A 23,736-nucleotide genomic window follows, 5' to 3' on the forward strand; every position below is an offset into this window, starting at 1 on the left:
GATCCGATTCACCCACTCACACTGAGCACTGCAGGATTCTGGGTAAGCATAGTCTTTCCTACATTCACAGCCTCCACTGCAGTGTCTTCTGGGAACTCCAGGGCACCAGCACCTCTCATGCATCGGGCATTAAAGCGTTCTGGGCATTATTGTTCTCATCATCTGGATAACTCTCACCCTGGCATCTGCAGGGTTCCAAGAAATGCTCACCCTGTTTGTCAGACCACATCTGGCTCTTGCATTTAATCCAGGGCTCACAAGCACATTGCTGAAGTTCTCGATTATTCTTGAGCCTCCCTGGCAGTGCACCCTCTCCACCGACGCACTGAGACACATCGCCCTCAGGTACCACCCAGCAGCATCCTGGGTTTTGATTTTGAAAATTTTTTGGTTATTTTTATTTAATCCAAGGACTTTGCTTTATACAAAAAGTCATTGTAGAAACAAGAGCAGAATCCAAAGTTTGGTTTGTAAATACTATCCAGGCAGCAAACTAGTCAAGGGGTTCTTTTAAAGTAGATCCCATTTGTGTTGCGTGATTGGACCTCTCTCTCTCTCTCTCTCTCTCTCTCTCTCTCTCTCTCTCTCTCAACACTGTTAAATATAAAGTTTTGCAACAAACCTTCAATTTATATCAAATATAATTAAAAATTAACAAATGAATACATTGTATCAAAAGTACGAAGATATACATTTCATGCGCATACTTATATAATGTATATATGGATATATTTTACATGCACACATAACTTATTCAAACTACAGCCACTGCTTGACAGGTTCCAGATGCAGACAGCTGGTTGTTGTTGCATTTCAAATTTGGCAACTCACTATGAAATTTCAAGGGGGAACAGACAACAGCTTGAGAAGAGACAGTACAGAAACAAACCCAAAGTCAGGAAACAAGACACCATGTCTCCTTTCCCTGCTTCTTGTAATTTTCATGTATACCAATGCTTGGAAGAAAAGCCAGCTATGGTAATGTGGGGTAAAGATGATTCCCAACCCAGGGCTGTCTGGAGCAGCTGTGGTTCCATACAGAATGTACACACTCAACACTCAAAGAGAACAGGGGCTGGGCTTGGAACAGAGACAGAACGTCAGTATCAAAATGCACATCCTTCTACTTTGCAACATAGGTGCAGTCACATGCACAGTCCAAGGTTCCTGTTTAATTTTACCCTACTGGAATAAAATACTCTGTTATCGTTAAAGTTTCAGGGTATTGTGCCTTCATATAAGGAAATTCTATAAAAGGTTTGGTCACAATCATGCTGAAACCCTAGACCAAGTGGTGGTCTTGTGTTTTGTTTCTAGTAATGTGTCTTTTGTTGCATAGCCCTATGGTTAACAATAGCCATTCGCTGAACACACCCACCCACCCATACACACACAAACATGCACACACACACACGCCTGCATCTCCTGTGAGCATACACGCACACACACACACAATCACACATTAGTTTCTGTGCGAAACATGGGATAGAAGTCAACAATCCCACCAAGAAGTCATCAGAAATTTCAAAACACAGAGAACACACCGAGGAGTGCCTGCCTGCCTATGCGCACCCTTGCTCTAGTGGCCTCCCACTGTGCACATGGAGCCTTCCTGGGTATGGGTTTTCCCTTTGCAAAGTAGCGGTGAGGCGAGGCTTTATTTGACTGCTGCCCCCCCCCCCGCCCAGATCTGGGGCCAGGGACCCCACAAAGCTTTAGCTATCCAGTCTCACCCCATGAGCCATTTCCTCCCTGCCTGTGTCTTGTTACGTTGCCAGCACGGGCTTCTTCCTCCTGCCCTACTCTCCCTCATCTTTATTAGTGCTTAACACTCTTCAGCATTCCGTGAAAACTACTTTGTTTGTTCATTTTTTTGTTTTTGTTTTTGTTTTAACACAACAGAGATCATACCCTACTTGGCAGGCATCCCATCCCTGAGAATCAGATTTAAAAACAGATTGAAAATGCCTCATGCAAGCACGCGCTCTGCTACTCTGTGGCTTCTTGGGAACCCATCACTCGGGAGGTGCACGGGGCACCACAGCTGCTTCTCTGACTGGACACTGTCAGTGTTCCTCACGACACAAGCTGCTCTGAGCAGTTCCCACCCAATCCACTCGCTAGTTCCTGAGGCCTCACCTCAGACGTGACGCTCAGAGTCAGAGATCAGGCACTTGGTTGAACAGAGGAGCCAGGGGCATTGGGGACTTCCCAGGCAGGGTAGAATCCATATACAGGAACATCGCATACAAGTCACAGAAACAATGCAAAACGGGACCTTCCTACATGTTTTTTTTTTTTTTTAAAGTTACATGAACATTTCTTTCCCTGTTTTGCTTTTGTTTTTTTTCTAGATCAACTCTATAGAAATGACAAACAGCTTAAGGTTTTGTGACTGAAAGCCAGGACCAACAGCATGAGCATTCTCCAGATTCGGTCCCTAGGTGGAGACAGTATGGAAGGCAGGGCCTTGAGAGCATCTCTACGCACGTGTGCTGTTTGACTTCAAGACCGACAACAGACATGAGATTACCGCGGCCAGCAGGTGCTGCCAGGCCACAGCTGGGCTCCTTTCCTTGCTTTCAGGTGCACCCTCTCCCCGACGCCAACACATTCGGACAAACGATACTCGCCATGAGACTCAGACCTCCTAACAAAGTCCCAAGTACCCACCCTGGGTGCTGGAGGCCATGCCATAGGATTTGGATTTGCTGGGTTCATCTCGACTCAGCTACCTCCTGCTTAGGATCCAACATCTGGCATGGAACCCAGGAAGGCAGTACACAGGAGGATAGAGAGAACCATATCCCTCTAAGAAAGGGCTTTATTAGTCCATCCAATGTAAAAGGGAGGGAGGGAGAGAAGCAGGAGCCTCCACCACAGAGGCCACGGCGTGAGGACCCTCCTCCCAGGGCTGTGGCCCCACAGCCCAGAGCGGATGATAAAACTCATCAACTGGAACCCGCACCCATGGAGCTGGTGCGTGGGTGGTCACGGTGCAGCTAGCACCAGTGGTCCTGGTCTGGGTGGTGGTAGCTGTGCCGCGCCCGGACGCCGGTGCTGAGTCCCAAAGTGCAGTGGTAGCCATTGGGCACACGGCGGAGAGGGTGGGATTGGGAAGTGAGGGAGGACACGTAGGAAGTCCTGGAGGAGCGGCCAGAGTTGGTGGCCACTGCCTCTTCAAAGGTGAGTGTATCCTCAGGCAGAGTGTGGGCAGAGGCCTCACTGTCCAGACGCTGCCCTAGGTAAGGGTCAGAGCCAATGCGAGATCCAGGGGCCAGAGGCTGGCTCAGGGGCTCTTTCTGGAGCAGGGCATTGTGTTCTGAAAGGCCGCGGCTGAGACGGCCAGGGGAGAAGGCTGGAAGGCCGCTCTGACCCCCAGCAAAGTGGACAGGCGAGGAATTAGCGGTCTTGTAGGTGATGCTGGGACGTGGGGTCAGGGGAGTCTGGGGGAGCTGCCTCCGTCCACCTCGGCCCGGGGTGCTAGCACCAGATGTTGACATCAAGGGGCTCCCATTAACAGAACCACTGCCCTACATGAAAAAGGCAACAGCAAAAAAATAAAAAATAAAAACCACATTAAACAACACAGCACACAGAAAACATAGGCACCATCATGAAGGGATGCGGGGAGGACGCAAGGCAAGCAGGGGAAGCAGGAAGGACAGACACCTTGAGCAAGGGCTAGAAGCCCGGAGTCAGAGAGGAAAATGGAGAAGAAAGCACTGAGGAGGATCTGGGACACGGTGGCTAGAAAGGCAGGCTCGAGCTGGGGTGCAGGACACGGAAGGTGCTCAGTCTGGGGGAAGCGAAGTTGGAGCGTGTGAGCCATGCGTCCCCGTGTGGTTACCTGTGGGTGGGGTCCTGGCTCTAGCGCCGCTGTTGGAGATGTGGGGTGACTACTGAGAGAGGGCTTGTGTTGCGGGGGCTCCCGGCTCCCAAAGCGATCACAGGAATAGAAGCGCTGCTTCTCTGAAGAAGAGGATGAAGGCTGCCTCCTCTCCTGGGACCTTCCCCGCTCCTGCTTGCGCTCCCTTCGGCAGCCTGAGGATCCTTCTCCTTGGGGAAGGCCAGATCCTGCAGCACTGCTTGGTGCTGGCCAAGAAGGAGAGAGGTTAGCTAAGCTGAACAGGAGCAGGGCAGAGACCTGCTAGACCTACGTGCTCTTCTGGGACAGACTGAGACTCAGTGCCTGACCTGCTCCCCAGACTGACTCATGCACCCTTCTGTTGTGGGCTAACTCTGGAACCACATGTCACACCAAGGAAGATGGTCCTGTGGACTGCTAGACCCTTCCGGGACCCTGCGCACGCACCCCCTTCTGTGTCAACAGACAGGCTGGGCCCCTTTTCCAGGGACCTCTGCTTCTTTTCCCTGCGCCGGTGGCAGCGGTGATGATGGTGATGTGAGGCCTGGCTAGGTGGGGGCCGGTCCAGGACGGTGTTGCAGAGGTGGGTCCCGTGGGGGCGTGGAGCCAGGGTGGAGATGGAGCGCTTCATGGGGCTGGCATCAGGGGCAGGCTGCAGACAAAGGACAAGGGATGAGGAGGCGCAGGGCCTGAGTCAGCAGGCAGCTGAGAGACCAGGAGTTAGACAGATTTCCTGGTAGGCAAACAGATATGGAGAGGGGCCAGGGCTAAGTAATAAAGGTGGTGGATTTCCAAAAGGGCCAGCTTCTCCCTCAGGCTCCTGGCCTGAGACAAAAGCCTGGCATCTTAAAATAACTGCCCTGTGAGCTTTGTCTTTCTGGCCAGCAGGCCCCTGCTGGTGGACTGGCTCAGCAAGCTGGATTGGATGTGTTACACAACCGTTGTAGGTCAATCCACCATCTTCAAACTGACTACGTTAGAGGAGGAAAATTCTTCAGAGACTTAAACTTCAGCGTCAAAAGGAGAATGGATTTTTCAGTTTCCCCGAGTTGCCCTTCTGCTTTGTGCAGGGTCTCTTTCCATGCAAAGCAGGCACACGTGTCTGCTTCATGTACACATGACTGCTGCATGCACGCATGTCTGCTGCACGTGTACCTCGCTGCCATAAATGCTTTCCTTCAACTGCTGATTCAGCCTGTGCTATCTGTGATGCTGGAGGTTTCTCCATCGCTACCTGGTGGGCTCCAGGTCTTTTCCTACCTTTGATTCTTTAACTGGTGGAGGAAGTGAACCTGATTAAGACCCAGTTAAGTCAGAGGGAGCCACATCTGCGACAGATGTCTGGAGATGGGGCACTGCTCCAGACAGGCAGACTGGAAACAGGACTGCTTTGTGTGGGTCCCGCCAGGAGATGAGCTGGTTTGACTGAGGAGCCCCAGTGAGATTCCTATCTGGCTATAGGGGACAACTTCTTTCGGTCCATCTGGAGGACCAGTTCATATGTTGTCCCCATCCCCATCCCCCAACCATGACAAATAAATTCAGGACCTATGGAGAGAAACTGCTATGGAGCTTAGCCACAGCCACCCGAATGTTGAATGCCAGCAGAAAGCACCTCAGAGGTAACACCATGGGGTTGGGCCAAGGACAGAAGAACAAACAGCTGGAAGGAGGGGGAAGACAGGGAACGAGATGCTGTAGGCTAGGGCCATGTAAAGACACTGTAAATGAAAGATATGGCAGAGGGGAGGAGACAGTATCTAGGGACCATAGGAAGAAGAAGGAGCAGAGCCAGGAGAACCACACAGGCTTGGGCAGGCCCTGAAGACTCAGATCAATCTGCAGTCCCTTCTTGGCTTCAAAAGTGGAAATGCCACAGATTCTTCGCTGTGGCCTTGAGAAAGGTCGATTCCAAAGTCAGGCATCCAGCTCCTAGTTAAATGGCCTAATGAGGAAAACCCCACAAGAGGTCAGAGAAGAATAATGGTCCAGGTACAGGGCAGGAAGGGCCAAACCAGAGCCTCAAAACAACAGAAGGGTAGACTGAGGCAGGAGGCATTACTTTTTGGACTGTAGAATCTGCTCTGGTGCTAGAATAAAACACTAGCAGAGAAGAAGGTGGAGCACAGCTGGAGAAGAGGGAGCACAGCTGGAGAAGAGAGAGCACAGCTGGAGAAGAGGGAGCACAGGTGGAGAAGAGAGAGCACAGCTGGAGAAAGTGGAGCACAGTTGGAGAAGAGGGAGCACAACTGAAGGTGGAACACAGCTGTAGAAGATGAAGCACAGCCGGAGAAGAGGGAGCACAGCCGGAGAAGAGGGAGCACAGCCGGAGAAGGTGGAACACAGCCGGAGAAGAGGGAGCACAGCCGGAGAAGAGGGAGCACAGCCGGAGAAGAGGGAGCACAGCCGGAGAAGAGGGAGCACAGCTGGAGAAGAGGGAGCACAGATGGAGAAGAGGGAGCACAGATGGAGAAGAGGGAGCACAGCTGGAGACAGCAGAGCTGCAGCTATGAGAGCCAGAGGAAGAACACCAAGGAGACAGTAGGGTCTTGTGGACAAGGACTATGTAGGACCAGAGCTGGGACAAAGACACCAAAGCTGTAGATTCAGAACTCTTTTTTTAAAAAATATTTTTTATGGTTTATTTAATGTGCATTGATGTGAAGGTGTCAGATTCCCTGCAAATGGATCTTCAGACAGTTGTGAGCTGCCATGTGGGTGCTGGAAATTGAACCCAGGTCCTTTGGAAGAGCAGTCAGTGCTCTTAACCACTGAGCCATCTCTCCAGCCCCAGATTCAGAACTCTTAATGCCTCTTTCTCTGACCATAAGCCTGTCCTGGTGAGGCTGGTACTATGTCCCAGAGGGAAGGTTGCAGAGGCAGGTGACTTCAGGCTGCTGCCTGCTTCTCTCTGCCCCCAGTTCCCTCTCACAATGTGCATCACCAAGCCCCCTCTCCCAGCAACACCTCGTCCTCCCACAGCCCAGACCCTTCCAAGATAACTCACCTGTGTTTCTGCTGCCAGGCGTGGCATAGAGGCAGCCCGGCCTTGGCTCTCCAGCCCAGGCTGCGGCTCCCCATCAGGTCCTCGCAATGTCATGTTCTGCATCTGGACGTCCACAGCCTGGAGGACAGCAAGCCCCTCGGTTACACATCACAGAGCCATCTGGCCCCACTCCTCCCCATCTCACCTGCTCTGACCCCTGACCCATATCTGCCATCTCCCATAGCACTTGAGTGTGTCTTCAACTCACAATCCTCACCCCCATTCACACACTCGCATCTAACACAACCCTTCCGGGGAGGGCTCACCAGTTTTCCTGGCTGCCCCACAGGGATCTCTGCAGAATGGCCACGTTCTAGAGGTGCTCTGGCTTCATAGAGAGTGTCCTGGGTCCTCTGTGTGCCCCAGGACAGGGACTCCTTGATGCCGCTCTCCTGGGTTTGTCTGGAGAGAGAAATGTTAGAGATCCGTGGGCTGTGGAGTGCTGTTAGTGCTGGAAATCTCCACTGCAGCCACGACATTCCAGCACAGGGGCTCCAGCACGGCCCCCAAACCGAGATACAGCACCGGGCATGGGGTCAGGATGGTTCCTGAGGACAGAGAACTTGAAGGACTTATTCTGAGGGAAGCCAGATGCATCATTCCCTAGTCTGGGGACAATCAGCAAGTTCTTCAACCCTGTTACCGGTTCCTGTGATACAGGCATGCCACAGACTATGGTGGGAAGGACAAGGCCACACAGTGACTCTGTGGTGAAGCTTGGGTAAATAGCCCGCAGCTAAAGGAACTCCAGAATCATTCCTGGGCTGCTTTCCCCAGAGGTCCCTTGCTGGTGGCTCTTCCTTACACCCACCTCTCCACCACAAAGGACACATTTAGTGTCCCGTTAGCCTCTTAGTCATCAGATTATATACGCCCTCAGTACCCGCCACTTACTATGCTCCTCGGGGAGCCTGGAGTGTTTAGATTCAGGGTGAGACTCCCAAGCAGCCTCTCTACAATGACCTCATTTGCATCATACAGGTTGAGTGACACTGGAGCAGGTCAACTTAGCACAGGGCCAGACTCAGTACACACTGTACTGAGACAGCCGCCCAGATCTGTTCTTGCTGTGCATTTTAAACAAGAGTTACCCATTGCCTTCTGGGAATATTGTAGGCCATCTCACCTCAGTGACTCTTGAAACAACCCCAGGAAAGAACTCTAGCTGAGAGGGGGCCAGGCTAAACCCTGGGGCACTGTCAGCTCTGAGGTCACAGCAGAGCCCAGACCCTCCATTGCTGGGACATTAAATACAGTGTTCTCTGACTGTGAAGGTTTGAATGAACATGGTACCCACAGAGTCACAGGGAGTGACATTACTGGAGGTGTGACGATGTTGAAGAAAATGTTTCACAGGGGCTGGGACTTCAGAAGCTCAAGCCAGGCCCAGTGTCTCTCTTCCTGCTGCCTGCTGATCTGGATGTAGAACTCCCAGCTGCCTCTCTGGCACCACGTCTGCCTGCATGCTGCCATGCTTCCCTCCATGACAGCAATGGACTAAACCCTTGAGCCTGTAAGCCAGCCCCAATGAAATGTTCTCCTTTATAAGAGTTGCCATGGCCATGGTGTCTTCACAGCAACAGAAACCTTAACTAAGAAATTGACCTTCAACTGCGTTATGCAGAGGTTACGATCATCAAAGTACCGGAAGTTTATTTTCCTCCTGGAAGCAAGGATCAAATCCAATTAAAGACTCCTAACATTTTATAGGATGCAGTCACATGCACACTCACATACTCTCATATACACACCTGTAAGTCCTGTATGCCCAAGCACACATTCCCCATCATATACTCTTAGTATGTTTACACATGCTCCTAGTGTATTTAATCTTAAGTGCAGAAGAGGGACCCTAACCAACTTGTGTGAGGGAAAGCACATAAGCGAGGGTGTCTGCAGGGCTCTGTGTGGCTGGTCCCAGGATGGACTTTCTCAGTTGGAAGCCCAGCTAACAGCACTTGCCATCAGGGCTCCCTCTGCATTGTCTACTGCCCACACCATGAGCTTGGGCCTGACTGTGCAATGTTGGTAGGGCTATGGCCTGTGAGTCAGAAGGAGAGGGCCACATGAGATCGGCACCTCGTCTTTTGACATTTTCAGGGCCAACATGAGATGGTGTGTCCCTGGAAGCCAGGAGTTAAAATAGCATGGCCTTCCGTGTGCAACAAGCCCTGGCCAGAGCTCCTCCACAGCCTTTGGTGAGTGACCCTTGACTTCTGACTCTGAATTTGATATCAAGAAACACCGTCTCAGAGTAAAGTCAAACAATAGGACCGACCAATTTGTCTAGGACAGCCTTAGAATGCAAAGCCAAAATGACAAACTGGGAGAAAGGCTCACAGGAGCCAGGAAGGTCAGAGTTATAATTTTCTATGAATAGGTATTTGAGAACTCAAGGCAGAAACAATTTCTTAACAGTCCACAGGCATTAGAAGCCTATGACAGCAGAATCTGGAAGAGACAGGGACAGGCGATGGCTGTCATCTAGGAGTAGCACAGCCGTCTACCTAACACTAGGCAGCTAACAGAAATCCCCTGTAGGAACAGGCAGATAGGAAACCACTAGCAGCAGCAATCTTTACCAGCTTCCAAACGTCTGTGTGTGCCCTGGGTGGAGGCAGATATGGAGCTGCTCCAGAGTTTGTTCCAGGAAGTGGGATGGGTCCTGAGGACCACCTGTCCTCAGAGGACTATGCAGGTTGTGGGTGGGCCCCTTAGGCATTTCAGGGGGTGAGTTAGAGGCCAGAGGGCATTGCAAACCAGCTAGGGTGAAGTCACAGATCTCCTTCCCCCACTGGCCATGAGCTCCCCTGCCCGCTCCCCACCAGTCGTGAGCTCCCCCTGCCCACCCCACACCAGTCATGAGCTCCCCCTACCCAGCCCACACCAGTCGTGAGCTCCCCCTGCCCACCCCACACCAGTCATGAGCTCCACCTACCCACCCCACACCAGTCGTGAGCTCCCCCTGCCCACTCCCCACCAGTCGTGAGCTCCCCCTGCCCATTCCACCAGCACTCACATGGCCCCACCGTTGCTAAGGGAAGTGGCGCTCTTCTGCCGAAGGAAAACCCGAGCCCCCCGAAGCACAGCTGGTTGGGTCTGCTCCAGGGTGGCCTTCAGAGGGTGGAACAAGGACACAGGACCCATCTACAAAGAAGAACAGGGAAGAGGAGAGCCTGGTGTCTGAGGACCTCAGCCTGGAACATGTAGCAGAGTCCAGTCTCTGCGCAGGACAGCGTGGGCTCCTTGGTCTTCAGCATAGAACCTTTGCTTCCCTGGATCTTGTCTCACTTCCCAAGAGGAACATGCAGAGCCTCAGTTTCTCTGTCTACACAACGGGGGGCTGGTCATATCACAAAATCATGCATCTTGTCCTCAGTTTCCAGTGCCTGCCACCCGGAATGCCAGGCTGAGGAGACTGCAGGAATGAAGCCAGGCACTTCCTACCCAGAGTCAGGTGAATATCACTGGACGCTCTGTGTGTTTACAAGATTTTCCAAGCTGAACAGGTGGTCACTGAAGACATGGCTGTAACAGCACCAGAAAGTTGTACCCTAAACCTTCCACACAACCATGAGCAAAGCCAACAGCAACTCTGGGCCATCAGCGTGGATGTCTTCGGTCTGTACCTGCGTGTAGTCCCACAGTTTCTCTTCCCATCCTCTGAATATCACACCCTCCTCTGTCTACCACAGAGAACGTAATAGTGCCCAGAGCGTCTGCTCTCGCCCTTGAAAGCCAGCTTTCAGCGTCAAGGCTCCACAACACGAGCAAGCAAGTAGCTAACTGAGAGCAGGCGGCCTGAGAGGGGCTCCCTCCTGCTGCCATGGAACTCTGTCCAGTCATAGGTCCCCCACAACTGTACCTGGGACAGGCCTCCGGGAGCTTGGTGAATCTGATCTCGGGTGGTTTTGTTCTGTTTGTAGAAGTCAAATATCATCAGAGCTGCATAGACTTTCCCCACTGTCATCTCATCAGCTGAACAGAGCAGGCAGAGAAGAACCAGAGGCCGAGGTTGGGAGGACAGACAGCACAAAGAAACCACAGGAGATGTAGCTGGATAAGGAGGCCGCGTCTTTCCCTTATCCCCTATGTGGGCTCCAGGAAACGTGCCGGGCTGAGGAGCTCAGGTGGGTGCTCAGCCACAGGAGCGAGAGCCCTGTCTCCTCTGGATACAGAATACATCCCATCCTGTGTCCTTTGTGTGGGACCACACTAACTAGTCCTGTGTCCCTTGTGTGGGACCACACTAACTAGTCCTGTGTCCTTTATGTGGGACTGACTGATGCATCCCTACAAGGGGTCCTCGACACGGAGCCCCTCTTCTTTGTGTCCATACAATTCCCTCTCGCATTTTTTTTTTTTTTTTTTTTGTGTTGTGAGATATAGGCTCAAAATAGGAGGACCCTGAATCACCTCTCATGGCTCCTGTGCTACCCAGCATAGCTACAGAGGGATGAGGGGAGCCCACTTCTCCAATACAACACACTGTCTTACTCCTATATACCTTGAGGGACCAGGGGAGGTGGGGGCAGAGGTACCTTTTAATCTCCACTTACGTTTGTGGGGTGGTACAAGTAGGTCCAGCGTCTTCTGGGGTAGATTGGCCCACACAGAAGATATCTCCTTTCTCAGTTCAGCATCACACTGGTGCTGCTTTGTCCCTGCTGGGCCAGGACAAGGGGGAAAGGGAAGACGTGTCAGGAGTTCTGCAGGCCCTTCATTCAGGCAGAGCTGGAGACAGTGCATGTGGAGGCATGGGCAGAGGGACGATGGAGGAGGCAGCGCTAAAGGGAGGATACAGGAAGACACACTGACCTGCACACTAGTTACAGACCTCCCTGCAGAGTCCTGAAGATGGCAAAACTGTGTGTGCGTGGGTGCGTGTGCATGGGTGTGTGCACGTGCGCGTGTGTAGGAGAGAATCTAGGGTCCTGCATATGCCCTGTAATAGAGCTATAACCCCAGCACCTTAAGTATCTTTTGAAGAGTAAAAGTTTTAGTTTTTATGAAGTTTAATTTATCAGTTTTTTCCTGTATGGTTCGTGTATTCATTTTATTTACTTATTGTGTGATTATAGGGGTTGCCCATGGAGGCCAGAAAGTGACATCAGATCCTATCCGTAAGCCTCCCGATGTGGTTCTAGGATCCAAACTCTGATACCCTAGAGAGGAGGACACCCACATAACCATCTCTGACTTCTTTTCTCCCCCCCCCCCTCCTTTTTTGTCGAGGTAGGGTTTCTCTGTGTCTCTCTGGCTGTCCTAGAACTCATTCTGTAAACTAGGCTGGCCTTTGCCTCCCTGAGTGCTGTGATTAAAGGCGTGCACCGCCACCCCCGGCTCCATCCCTGATCTCTGAAAACAAGTCTCCACTTAACTCAGTTGCCGACACATCTCTCTCTTCTACAAGTTTTGTCATTTTAGGTTTACCTCTACGGCCCACTTCAAGTTAAGTTCTATAGGAGGGTCGAACATGTGCTGTGCATCGGAAGGCACAGCATTGTACCCACACAGAAGCTGCAAGAACCAGTGACAGAGAAGCCTAAGCAATGGCTGCATTAAATGAGTTCAACATTAAAAGTGCCCTTATGAGAAGACATCAAATCCTGGCCACCCTTCACCTTGTACCCTCAAAAGAAAGGCCTCAGCAAGAAAAGACTTCAGAATAAAACCCACTCTGCAGTCTCCAGAACTTCAAGAAATGTATTTCCTGGGCAAGCTACCCAGCCTGTGGTATTTTGCCAGTATTCTGTGATGACAGAATTTAGAATCATGTTGCGAACAAACTCTCACGTGTGTGATGGTGTGCTCCAGGAGGTCTGACTGGGAGGGAAGACACGCTTTAAAGGTGGGCCACACCGGTCTTTGGGCTGCACAAGCAGGAGAGACGAACACCTCCTCTCTGCTTCCAGACTAAGGATGCAATCTGACCAGCTGCCTCGACCCCTCCTGCCATGACGGCCTAAATCCCCTGCACTGGTCAGCTGAAACAAACCTGTTGGGATTAATGAGTCCTGGCCTTCAGTTGCTTTTCCCTCCTAGAACCTTCTAATACAAGTTACTAGAAGCTGTGCCTAGTTAGAGGATCAGAGGATCACCTGTTGGCCATTAATTGCAGTGTATTTAAGTCTACATGGTGTTAATAAAGAGGGTCTTTCTGAACCAGCGTTTGGAGCTGCGTGTGTCAGTCTGTCTCTGCATTTGTGTCTTCAACCTCCAGCCCCTTGCCTGAAGCTCGGTAACTGGGTGCCAGCGCACAGAGTGCAGACACGGGGGCGTGGTGCACGGCTAAACCCTTCCCTTTGAGGCGGCTTTTTGTCTGCTGGTCATCACAGCAACAAGAAAATTAACACACACACTGTTTTTAGAGGTAGCAACTTTTTTCTTCTTCTTTTTTTGGCTTTTTGAGACAGGGTTTCTCTGTGTAACAGCCCTGGCTGTCCTGGAACTTGCTCTGTAGACCAGACTGGCCTCAAACTCAGAGATCTGCCTGCCTCTGTCTCCCGAATGCTGGGATTAAAGGCGTGCGCCACCATCACCCAACTCTTCTTTGATTTTTCTTATGAACATTTGAAACTCATTAAATAATAAGGTGTGCAGGGGAACTTTTAGAATCATCAACAGTGCAGAAGTGCTTTATAACTGTGGCGTCATTTCAAGGAACTCTATTGTTAATAAGCACTACACAGAAACCTGAATCTTTTGTAGGCTAGCCTTGTGTACCTGTCAGTTTCAGCAACTTCAGAAACAGAGTGGAAATAACACCAACTCTGAACACAGGCACTTTCACTTCTTGCTCTCTGTTATTATATTATTATTTAAAACCATTTTTAAGGTTAAATATATTTTGACCATATTCCCCCTCCCCCATCATTTCTACTGTGACCATATTCTCCCCCTCCCCCTCATTTCTACTGTGATCATATTCTCCCCCTCCCCCTCATTTCTAGCTCTTGTTTCTTTCTCTTATCGTATTACAATGGCTACAGCTCAAGTACATCCTTGACAATGAGTGCTGATGGCCGACCATCTTCTTAGTACTGACTTCAAGAGAGTCTCTATGTTAAATATTGTACTAGCTGTAATTTTTCATAGATATCCTTTATCATACATTTATTGGACATTTAATTCAAAGTCTACATAGAAATGTTCTTAGCATGAATGAATGTTGGATTTTGTCAGATGCTTCTTTTCCTGTGTGACCGTGGAGATATCATATAGTTTCTGATATCGTTTGCTATAGTAAGTTACACTGGCTGGGCTTTAGAACATAATCCAGCCTTCCACCACAGGGATAACCTTGACAATGGCATCATGTACTGTCTTCTTTTATGGACTGATAGATTTGCTTGGTAAAATTGCACTGAAGATTTTTATGTCTAGATTCAGCTAACTAAAATTATACTGAAGAACTTTATACCCACATTCATGCTGTTTTATCTCCTGCCATATCTCTGTTTCCTGTGTCAGAACACAGTACATTTAAGACAGGTCGAGAAATGTCCCCTCTTCTATTTCCTGTAAGAGTCTAGACAGTCTGTATTCACTGGAATGTTTGATAGACTTCATCAAGGAAGTCATCGAGGCCTTGAGTTTCCTGCTGGAAGGTGGTTTGCTATCAGTTTACCTAAGAAATATAGTATCACTAAGGTTATCTCATCTTTCATGCATATGTGTGGGGTGCGTGAGGCTGTGAGGGGCATATGCACGTGTATGTGCACCTGTGTGCTTGTGTGAAGCACCTCTGTGCATGTGTGGAGGCCAAGGGATGACCTTGGCCATCATCTTCACAAAGCCATCTGCCCTCTCTTTCTTCTCTCTCTCCTTCTCTCCCTTCCCCTCTCCCTCCCTTCCCCTCTCCCTCCCTCCCTCCCTCCCTCCCTCCCTCCCTCCCTCCCTCCCTTCTTCCCTCCCTTTTTTTGAGACAGTATTTCTTGAAGTAACAGCCTTGGCTGTCCTGGAACCCGCTCTGTAGCCAATTCACAGAGATCCTCCTGCCTCTGCCTCCTGAGTGCTGGAATTAAAGGCGTGCACCACCACCGCCCAGCTGCTTGCTATGCACCCCTTTTCAAACAGAATCTCACTGTGAGCCTGAAGCTCACAAATTGTTTGGCCAGAAACTCCAAAAAAATCATGTTCCCACACCCCTAGTGCTGGAATTATAAGCACCACCATGCCTAGCACTTTTATGTGGACTCTGGGTTTATCAAAAGAGTCACTCATGCCCTTAGCCCTGAGCTCATCTACTCTTGGAAGAGCTTGGTAGCTTGTGTTCTTCAAAGAGCTCCCACATCCCCGCTAGGATGCTGCACTCGCCCACACGATGCTCCCTGGCCATCCTTTACTGTCAGCAGCAACTGTGACCACGCACCTCTTCTGCTCTTTACTTCTGTTATCTGCATCTTTCTTCTTGATTGGTCTAGCTGGAGGCTTGCCTACATTCTTGTTATGATTTTAACCTGGAAACTCTGGCAGACTGAGGGCAAGGGCATTGCAGAGAGTGGGCCAAGGCAGAGAGGTGACTACATGCAGGGTGGTTTTGAAGTCAGCATGGAGATGTAAACTAGAAAATAACAGAATAAGGGTAACTCCAAGGTTTTGTCAGGGAACAAAGAACAGAGTTCTCCATGATGGAGACAGGGAAGAATGCGGAAGGACCTGGAACCAAGGTTTAGCTAGACAAGTCAGTGGGAAATTCCCGCAGAGCCTCTGAGTGAAGACGGAATAACTTATGCTACTCTTGTCTGGACTGAAAATACAAGATTAGGATTCAATATATGCACAAGGATTGGGCAAGGCGGCAACAGCAAGAAGGAGCTCCGAGGCACCCACAGTTCAAAGGTGGTGGGCCAGAGAAGCCAGAGATCCAAAAAACGACAATGGACTGAACTCTGAGGAAGGCTGCTGCCTAAATGAAAACTGGAGAAGAGAGATCAGCAGACTAGGCCCTCAAGTAGCCGGTTCCTATGAAGAAAGGAAAAAGGAACATGGGGGGTTGGAGAGATGGCACAGAGGTTAAAAGCACTGGTTGTTCTTCCAGAGGACCTGAGTTCAATTCCCAGCAACCTCATGGTGGCTCACAACCATCTGTAATGGGGTCTGGTGCCCTCTTCTGGCCTGCAGGCACACATGCAAGCAGAACACTGTATACATGGTGAATAAATAAATCTAAAAGAAAAAAAGAGGAACATCAACAGAGGAGTAAGGGAGAAAGAAACCTTTTTAAAGAAAGCAGCGATAAGCGTGTGCTCACATATTGACACAAGCAGCGGAGGATGAAACCATGGGTAACATCCTTAGGGAGATGTTGAGAGAAGATGGGACCTGGAGTACAAAGGAGGCTGGGCCTCCACTCCTCACAACACAAGAGGCTAAGCTGCGGGAGAGTGATGGGGTGGAGGGTCCCTCTAGTAGAGGGGAAGGGAAAGATGGTACAGGCTCCCTATTACACGATGGGGGCAGGCTATCACTGCTGGATGGAATGATCTAGAACAAGGGATTGCAGTTCACTGTGCTGGTTCTCCCCTAATTACGAGGTCATTGTAGAGCTAACGCAATCTTCAAGGTAGACAGCGCCTAGCAGAGCAGGTAAATCTCTCCAGTTGGGCCCAGACAGAGCCCGTTCCTTTATCCTCCTTCTTACGTGAAGTACATCACTTTAGTGCGGTGTTGTTCTGTTTAGAAACAGGAAGTCACAGTGCCCAAGGCTGGCAGTAAATGTGCCAAGGATGGGCTGGCCAGTGCCCTCCCTTCCCCAGGGCCCCCCACTCACCTGGGGCAAGCTTGATCTCCAGCGCTGTCCGGATGAGGGCCATCAGCGTGGAGGTGAAGTGCACCGTCATGTCCTCATTGGATATGGGCATGTTCATGCGAACCAGGCGCTGGGGATGAGTAGGGGCAGATCAGGGCCAAGCATGGCAGGTTCACTCCCACCCTACAGTTAGTGTCTGGGCTCTGGAGCTTGGCTTGACTTCCTGAGAGGGGTCCCGGCAGGTGCCTGGTCCAAGAAGGCTGGGTTGGTGGAAGTTTTGCCAGCATTCTCTCCTCCCGGACCCCACTCTCATTTGAGCTGAGATTCTCCTGGCTAGAGAAGAGCAGAGATCCAAGTAAAAGCTAAAGCAGAGGCTGGGCCAGGACCCTGGCTCCTGCCCACTGCCTGTGAATGCCAAAAGGGTGGGGGAGTCTTGGCTGAGGAAGGTGGATCCAAGACAGAGCGCTACTCCCTGGGACAGCCTAAAGAACAGATGGGACCCTGTCCTGTGACTTTGCTTACCTGTCCTCCTCTACCTGCAACGGGGATCATCTAGGAGCCAAAGGCCTCTCTGAGGTCCAGTCCCGGTGGGGCATGCCTCAAGAGAGAAACTTACTTAACTCATGTCTTAACCACACTAACAGGCCAGAAAGAAACACTTGGTGGTACTTGAAGAGACACACTATCATAGGTCTTAACAGACCTTCCAGGGGCCAGAGCGGAGGGGGTGAATACGGTCTCGGGCTTATTCTGCTCCCATCTCAGTGGCCAGATCCCTTTCCTTTCTCAGTTTTCAGAGACAAAACACCTTTAAAACAGGACGTGTCTGAATCAGTCCTCTGGGGCAACTCGGCAACTGCAAGAGAACATCTGGGCCCTCGAGGAGGACTGAGGTGCATCTAAGGAGCACTCCCTTGGCCAAGAAGCACTCCAGGACTACTGTACCCCACTGTGTCCTCTATACAAGGAGAAAACCAGAGACAGGAGCTCCTCCCTGGGGCAAGCACTCTTCTTTGGGGGAGGGCCACAAAGCCCAGCCCCTAGTACCTTGTCCCCAAGTTCTGTATCTTGGCTGTGAGAGAGGGGGCACAGGGGCACAGAAAACAGGAGGTAGGCTCTTATCCTACGAATGCTGGCAAAGCCCCACTGGGCACATCCAATTACAGGACCAGGACCTCACATGTCATGTATGTTACAAACCAAGAAAAACTGCTTCCCAGAGCATGGCATCCCTGCAGACCAGCACCGATGGCAGTGTGAGAGGCCAGGGAGTTCCTCTTCCAGGGAGGGGGTTAGGATGGGAATGAGAGAAGAGCAAGCAGACTGTTTCTGAGAGGGGGAGATCTGTCCAGGACACCAAGGGTTACCCTTATAAGGCTCCCACTTCCCACTGGTTTGCCCCTAGTCATGGAGGGCAGAGAAAGAACCTCAGAGAAGCAGAGTGGCAAGACCAGGGCAAATAAGCTTCAGAAATGGTACTCCAAGCCGCTCTCGGGCCCTCCCCATCTTTCCCCAAGCCACCTGCAACCTACCAGGAAACCTCCCTTGATCTGGTCATACCCTGCACCTCGGGATCCGTAGGCATGGCTAGAAAGGGCAGCACAAGCCTTCGTGCCTGCCTTTCTGCCTGACCGGGTGTCATAGGAACAGAGCTCTCCCTCCTGTGGATGGAGACATGCATGCATGCAGGGCCTCTGCGCTTTCAACACACATGCTAGTTGGGGGCAGATAAAGGCAGGAAGAACCCAGAGGCATCTGTGAGTGCTGGGAGAGCTGGTTGGTTCCCACAGACTACACTGAATGACGTGGCAGACATAAACCCAGGATGGGGTACAGAGACAGAATACGGACAGAGGACGGTGAACCAAAGAGGGAGGCTCTGGCAGAAAGCTCTCTCAGACAGAGGCAAACACAGGGTGTGCTGTTTACTAGGGAGCAGTAGGGACTGGGGGTGCTGAAGGTAGCACTGCAGGCAGAAGAAGCTTGTGACTGGGCCAGGAAGGAGGCCTGGAGGTGTCCTTGCTCACTTCCTTCCTCGTGACTAGGTGATTCGTGATTCCTGAACTTCCCAAGCTGGGACCCTCACCCCAGGGTGTCTGAACACCCATTCCTTTCCAATATCAAGGCACCCCTTCCCACTAGGAAGCTTAGGAAGCCCTTGGAGACTGCAGCTGGGCAGACATCCCTACAAGGCTGAGCTTAGCAGGGGTAGAAGGGCAGGGAAAGAGGTGAGCGGCAGAGGCTCCACCAGCCCTGTGTATCCCCTAAGGCCTGACCCTGCAGACTGGATGACAGCCCATGATGGGAGCACAGGGGACAGGGCAGCCGGGTAGTCCCAAGCCCAGAATAAAGCACCCTCTGTCCAAAAAGCATCGGTTTGTTTGTCTTCTCATTCTTGGGAAGGCAAAGGAAGGGAAGGGAAAAGGGTGGGGGCAGGGTGGAGTTGACTCTGGCTCCATCGTCCTGAGCTTCTCAAGGATGTCAGTAATGGGGAAGCCGGGTGGGTCGTCGGGGTTAGTGCAGAGACATGTCCCGCTATTTGGGATGGGAGCAATGGGGTTCAGGGTGGTATGGGAGCAGCAGTAAGGCAGCCAGGTACAGCCACACAGCCAGACAAACCCTGAAAAAGCAGGGGGAGCCCATGAGTGCTCTGCAGGCTGAGCAAGGCCCAAGCACAGCCGGCTCCTGGGTTGGGTGCAGGGTCAGTGCAGGGTCAGTGCAGGGTCAAGGTCTACCTTGTATGCAACTCGAGCCGGGCATTTCTTCCCCAACCCCAGAGGTGGGGACATGTGTTTCAGCATCTCAAACATGTCATTGTAACTGATGCGCCCACTGGAAACCCGTTCCAGAGGCCAGGCATAGTGGGGTGGTCCACAGGAGAGGCACACGGCAGGAGGGGCAGAGCAGGGAGCGGGCAGGGGAGGAAGCAGACAAGAAAACAGATTCAGTTAACCAAAGTGTCGGGTAAACGCCCCAAATCAAAACAAGTAAAATGAGGGAGTCTCTGCTTGATTTGACCCTTGCTTGCCCCCACCCCCAGCCTCACCTCCTCATAGCAGCCCAGTGCAGGGCAGCGGGCAGGGGTGACGTCTGAGCTAATGAACATGGAGGGATTGAGGGAGGGCTGCATCGGGGCGGCTTTGGGTTATAAATTTCTGACTTTAATCTTTTAGAACCATAGACAAGGCCAAATCAGAGAGAACTGTTTCACCATGCAGGAAGCACTGGCCAGGCTGTGTGGGGCCAGGACGGCTGCCACTGAGAGCCACAACAGCGACGCCTGCCTCAGTGGGCAGCTCAGATCTGCTTCCAAGTAAGGCCAGAGGCTAGAGTGGAGAAAGAGCTACCACAGACTAGAAAACCAGAGAAGGAGCCCTGGAGCTCTTAGGGGACTAAACTTAACAACAGGGCAAGTCAGCTCCAAGCCCAGAGACGCCCGAGGCCAGCCCAGGGCAGGGCTGCTGCTGAGGTCAGGGCCGGGTGGGAAGGAGACCGCAGGAAGGGAGGAGCTGAGTAAGCTGTGGCCTGGTGCCACTGGTGCCTTTGACAGCACGGGTTGGGACCAACAGGTTGGATGTGCCCCTTGTGGGGCCTGGAACCCACGGTTGGGGACTCAGAGGAGCATCTTGGGGCTGGTGAAGCATCTTCCCAAGTCGAGAGGCTGGGGCTTCCCTCTACCCCAGGGCACCTGCCTGTGGGCTTGGGGTCTCAGAGACACAGCAGAGTCCAGCCTTTCTCCAGAGGGCAGATCTGTCCAGACCCTGCCCTCCGCTCCCAGTTCCAGGCCAGGGCTTTTCTCCCTGAGCTGAGCACATCAATCCAGAAGCGACGCAGGAGGGCTCCTCTTTCTTTTCCCCTCTCTCCCCTCCCCCTGGGACCTGAAAGCCTCTCTGACCCACAAGGACCCCTGCTCCTTGTTTATTTGCACCACATCCATACTTCTCCTCTGGGCTCGCAGCCTCTGGCCTGTCTGACCAGCAGCCCATTCATAAGAGCCTGCAGGAATGCTGGGTGTGATGGCTGTTGCTTTGGTAAAGGCAGGACCTGTCTCACCCACAACCCTTCCCCCAGCCCCACTCCCCACACCCAGTCAGCTGGGCCTGCTAGACTCAGCCTAGCCAGGTCAGAAAACTCCTTGGGGCACTGTCTCGAAGGCTGCCTGCCTCCAGCCAGCTGGATGGGTCGGGGAGATAAGACAGGGAACCACAGTATCCAGGATGCTGGAATGCAGGGCAGGGCAGGACAGAGGAAAGAGAAGGTGAGGTGTTGTCGTTCCTGAGTCAGGCAGGGAGTGTGTGCAGTGTTTGCAATTCGGGCAGGGAAGTATGTCAGATGGAGGCTCTGAAGTTGCAAACCTTGTAGGCCAACCTACGAGGGCAGTTCTTTCCTAAGCCAACGGGTGGCGCAATACAACGCAACAAACTGTACATATCCTTATAATGAATCCGGCAACTGGAAAGGAAATGTCACAGGTTATGGCAACAAGGCATGATGGAGCCCGTCCCACCGACCCACCCAGTCTGCAATGGAAGATGAGCTGTGAGGTGGAAGTGAGAGTTACGACTAGACAGTACTTCCTAGTGGGACCTAGAGTCCAGTGCTCCCCGGAAAATGGCAGCCCCAAGATAATCCCTACAGTGAGTGAAGCCAGGAAACACTCAGAATAACATGCTGTCTATGCCTGCGGCACCCCCATGAGCCCCGCTTTGCACGCTGTGCCACGCCTATCATTGGCCGGTCTCGGCGGGGCAGCGTTGCCCATGCACTTGCTGTCTGTCCCTTCTTTCAGCTCCCCAATGCCAGAGCCCTTCTCCACACGGCTCCTCCTTCTGACCTTTCCTCTCACTACCATGACACGCCCCACCCATTTCTCAAATGCAGAAACCCTAAATGCCTCCAGATTGCCCCCATCTCCCTGGACACACTGGTGTCCCCTGGAATTTGGCCAGCACTGACCCCCTTTCTCCTGTTTCTACCCTCTTAAGTTCAATCAGCATCAAGCCGCACCCAGTTTTCTGTGTTTACCCCTTATTTGCTAATCTTGCTGGACCCCAGGGACAATGGCAATGGGGGCCATTCCACCAAGTCTGTAATATGACAGCAGCATCGTGGGACATGACACTGTTAACCCTGATATTTCTGGGTATTTTCCCAAAAACATTCAAAAGCTCCCCCACTGTCTACCAAGAAAAAAAAAGGCAAAGTCACCCCCTTTGACACTATTTCAATCTCTCTGCTTTTAGTACTCGCTCGAGCCTCGTATCGTCCACCCTGCTCGCCCCTCACATCTGTGCCCACCCAGCAACCTAGAACTCAGTCCCTCTTCCGCTCGCCTCCTTTCGTACAGTTCCCATGCCACATGACCTCTCCCTCCTCCACAACATCCTGGCCTCAAGCGGTGGCCACGCGACTAACCCATCACACAGCCTTGCTTACGGACGGTTTCATCTTTGGGACCCAGACCAGGACACAGCAGATGCTGAGGAAATGCTTACTGAACAGATGGGTGAATATGTGACTGTCATTGTCATTTTGAGTCTCCATGCCTCAACACACTGTGTTGAAGCCACAAGAGGGAGGCTGGAGAAAGGCATCCACAGCTCCCAGGAGCTCCATGCCTTTCTAGTATCCCACAGCATGTGTAAGCTCACACAGTGCACAAATGACACATAAACACCCTAACATGTATGTATGTACATACATACATACATGTAATGACTTACAGATGCACACAACATACATGTATATTTACCATACATACATAGATGTGTATACATAAACAGTCTCTCACACACATACACAGAGATAAACTCACATGGATACACAAAACATGTTTGTATGCATGTATGTGCCTATGTATGCATAATGTATGTACATATTTTTGTGCACATGCATAGGACACATAGGCTCCTTCACATAAACACACATGCACATGTTCACACACATCTGTGCTTGTGCATACACATACACAAATGTTAGAAAATTTGACCGTCTGTGTGTGGTTTCAAAGTTTTTCTCAGATGATGAGAAAAATCATGTGGTAGCTTGGGAAATAAAGACAACCACCTGCCAGGTTTTCAGTGACCCTGTTCAGATGTAGGGTCCAGCTCTAACCTGTTTGGGTGCACCGTCAAGTCTCAGCTCCTGGAGTAGTGTGGAGGGGAACCAGCATCAACCTCAATGCTCACTGGTGTACTTGTACTTTGGGTTGCTTGATCCTGTCTTCAACTTGCCCGTAACTTCCAGGACCCCAGGTTCCTCAGCTCTTGAATTAGGAAACAGACTGAAGTCTACTGTGCATGGTTGCATGGCTGTACCCGGGCCATGTCCATTCGCTAAGCACTGCTGTGCACATTACTCCCTCTCTTGGTTACAACCGATGGTTGGAACTGAGGACACTGCTCCTTTGCAGCTGGCCTTCAGCACAGAGTGCACTGTACAGAACACCTGTTTTCTGCAGCACATATTCCTCTTGGGAAGACATCCCAGAAACAGCAGTGACTCTTCAGGTCATAGTCAGGCTCACTGGGGAGTGCCAAGGAGCAGTTCTGCAGTTGGAGCCTGTCCTCCCCTTTTTATGCCAAGGTCTAGTGTCTCCATTGCACCCCACCCCAGTGACATACCTAACCACAGAACCAATGTAATAAATATCCCTGGGCCTATGCATCTCAGTAAGGGTCTTGGACATTGTAGGGAAAGCATATGGATATATCAGAGATGAGAAGCCTCTGCAAAGTAAAAAACTGATCAAGTACAAATGCAATAACAACAACAAATGATTCTGCTGCCTCTGGCTTATGTAAAAACTGAAGATTTCTCATATAAATGGAAAATATACATGGAGATGTTGTCAGTCCAAATAGCCCCAACAGGAGAGACCTGAGTCCCAGGCTCCTAACCAATGCTGTGAAACTTCTAGAACTACAGCTTCATGAGGCACCCCAGAAAGCACCCTGTGAGAGGAGCAGGGGCAGGTGAGGAATTGAATACAACCATAGTCTTCTTGTCCATCTCTAGCGGCAGAGGAGAGGCAGAGAGGGGCAACAGGAATCTTCTAGCCCAGCAGAA

The 23,736-nt window shown here is 51.4% G+C and overlaps 1 protein-coding gene across 10 annotated transcripts in view; it reads right to left on the minus strand.

Moving 5' to 3' along the window:
- Positions 1–391: 391 nt before the first annotated feature.
- The window catches only part of Cacna1b (calcium voltage-gated channel subunit alpha1 B), a 166,727-nt gene continuing 143,382 nt past the window's right edge, over positions 392–23,736 (minus strand). For 8 of the 10 annotated variants that reach the window (XM_057754975.1, XM_057754972.1, XM_057754967.1 and 5 more), the window contains 10 exons: positions 19,404–19,500; positions 16,690–16,798; positions 11,474–11,581; positions 10,780–10,892; positions 9,934–10,061; positions 7,181–7,316; positions 6,876–6,992; positions 4,316–4,520; positions 3,851–4,095; positions 392–3,533 (listed from right to left, as the gene is read on the minus strand). In XM_057754975.1, the coding sequence (XP_057610958.1) occupies positions 3,003–3,533; positions 3,851–4,095; positions 4,316–4,520; positions 6,876–6,992; positions 7,181–7,316; positions 9,934–10,061; positions 10,780–10,892; positions 11,474–11,581; positions 16,690–16,798; positions 19,404–19,500 (1,789 nt within the window). In that variant the 3' untranslated portion in view covers positions 392–3,002. The remainder of the gene's footprint in view (positions 3,534–3,850; positions 4,096–4,315; positions 4,521–6,875; positions 6,993–7,180; positions 7,317–9,933; positions 10,062–10,779; positions 10,893–11,473; positions 11,582–16,689; positions 16,799–19,403; positions 19,501–23,736) is intronic. The other 2 variants (XM_057754970.1, XM_057754976.1) reach the window with 2 other exon arrangements.

This window comes from Chionomys nivalis, chromosome 22 (assembly GCF_950005125.1).
Source record: "Chionomys nivalis chromosome 22, mChiNiv1.1, whole genome shotgun sequence".
Classification (NCBI taxonomy): domain Eukaryota; kingdom Metazoa; phylum Chordata; class Mammalia; order Rodentia; family Cricetidae; genus Chionomys; species Chionomys nivalis.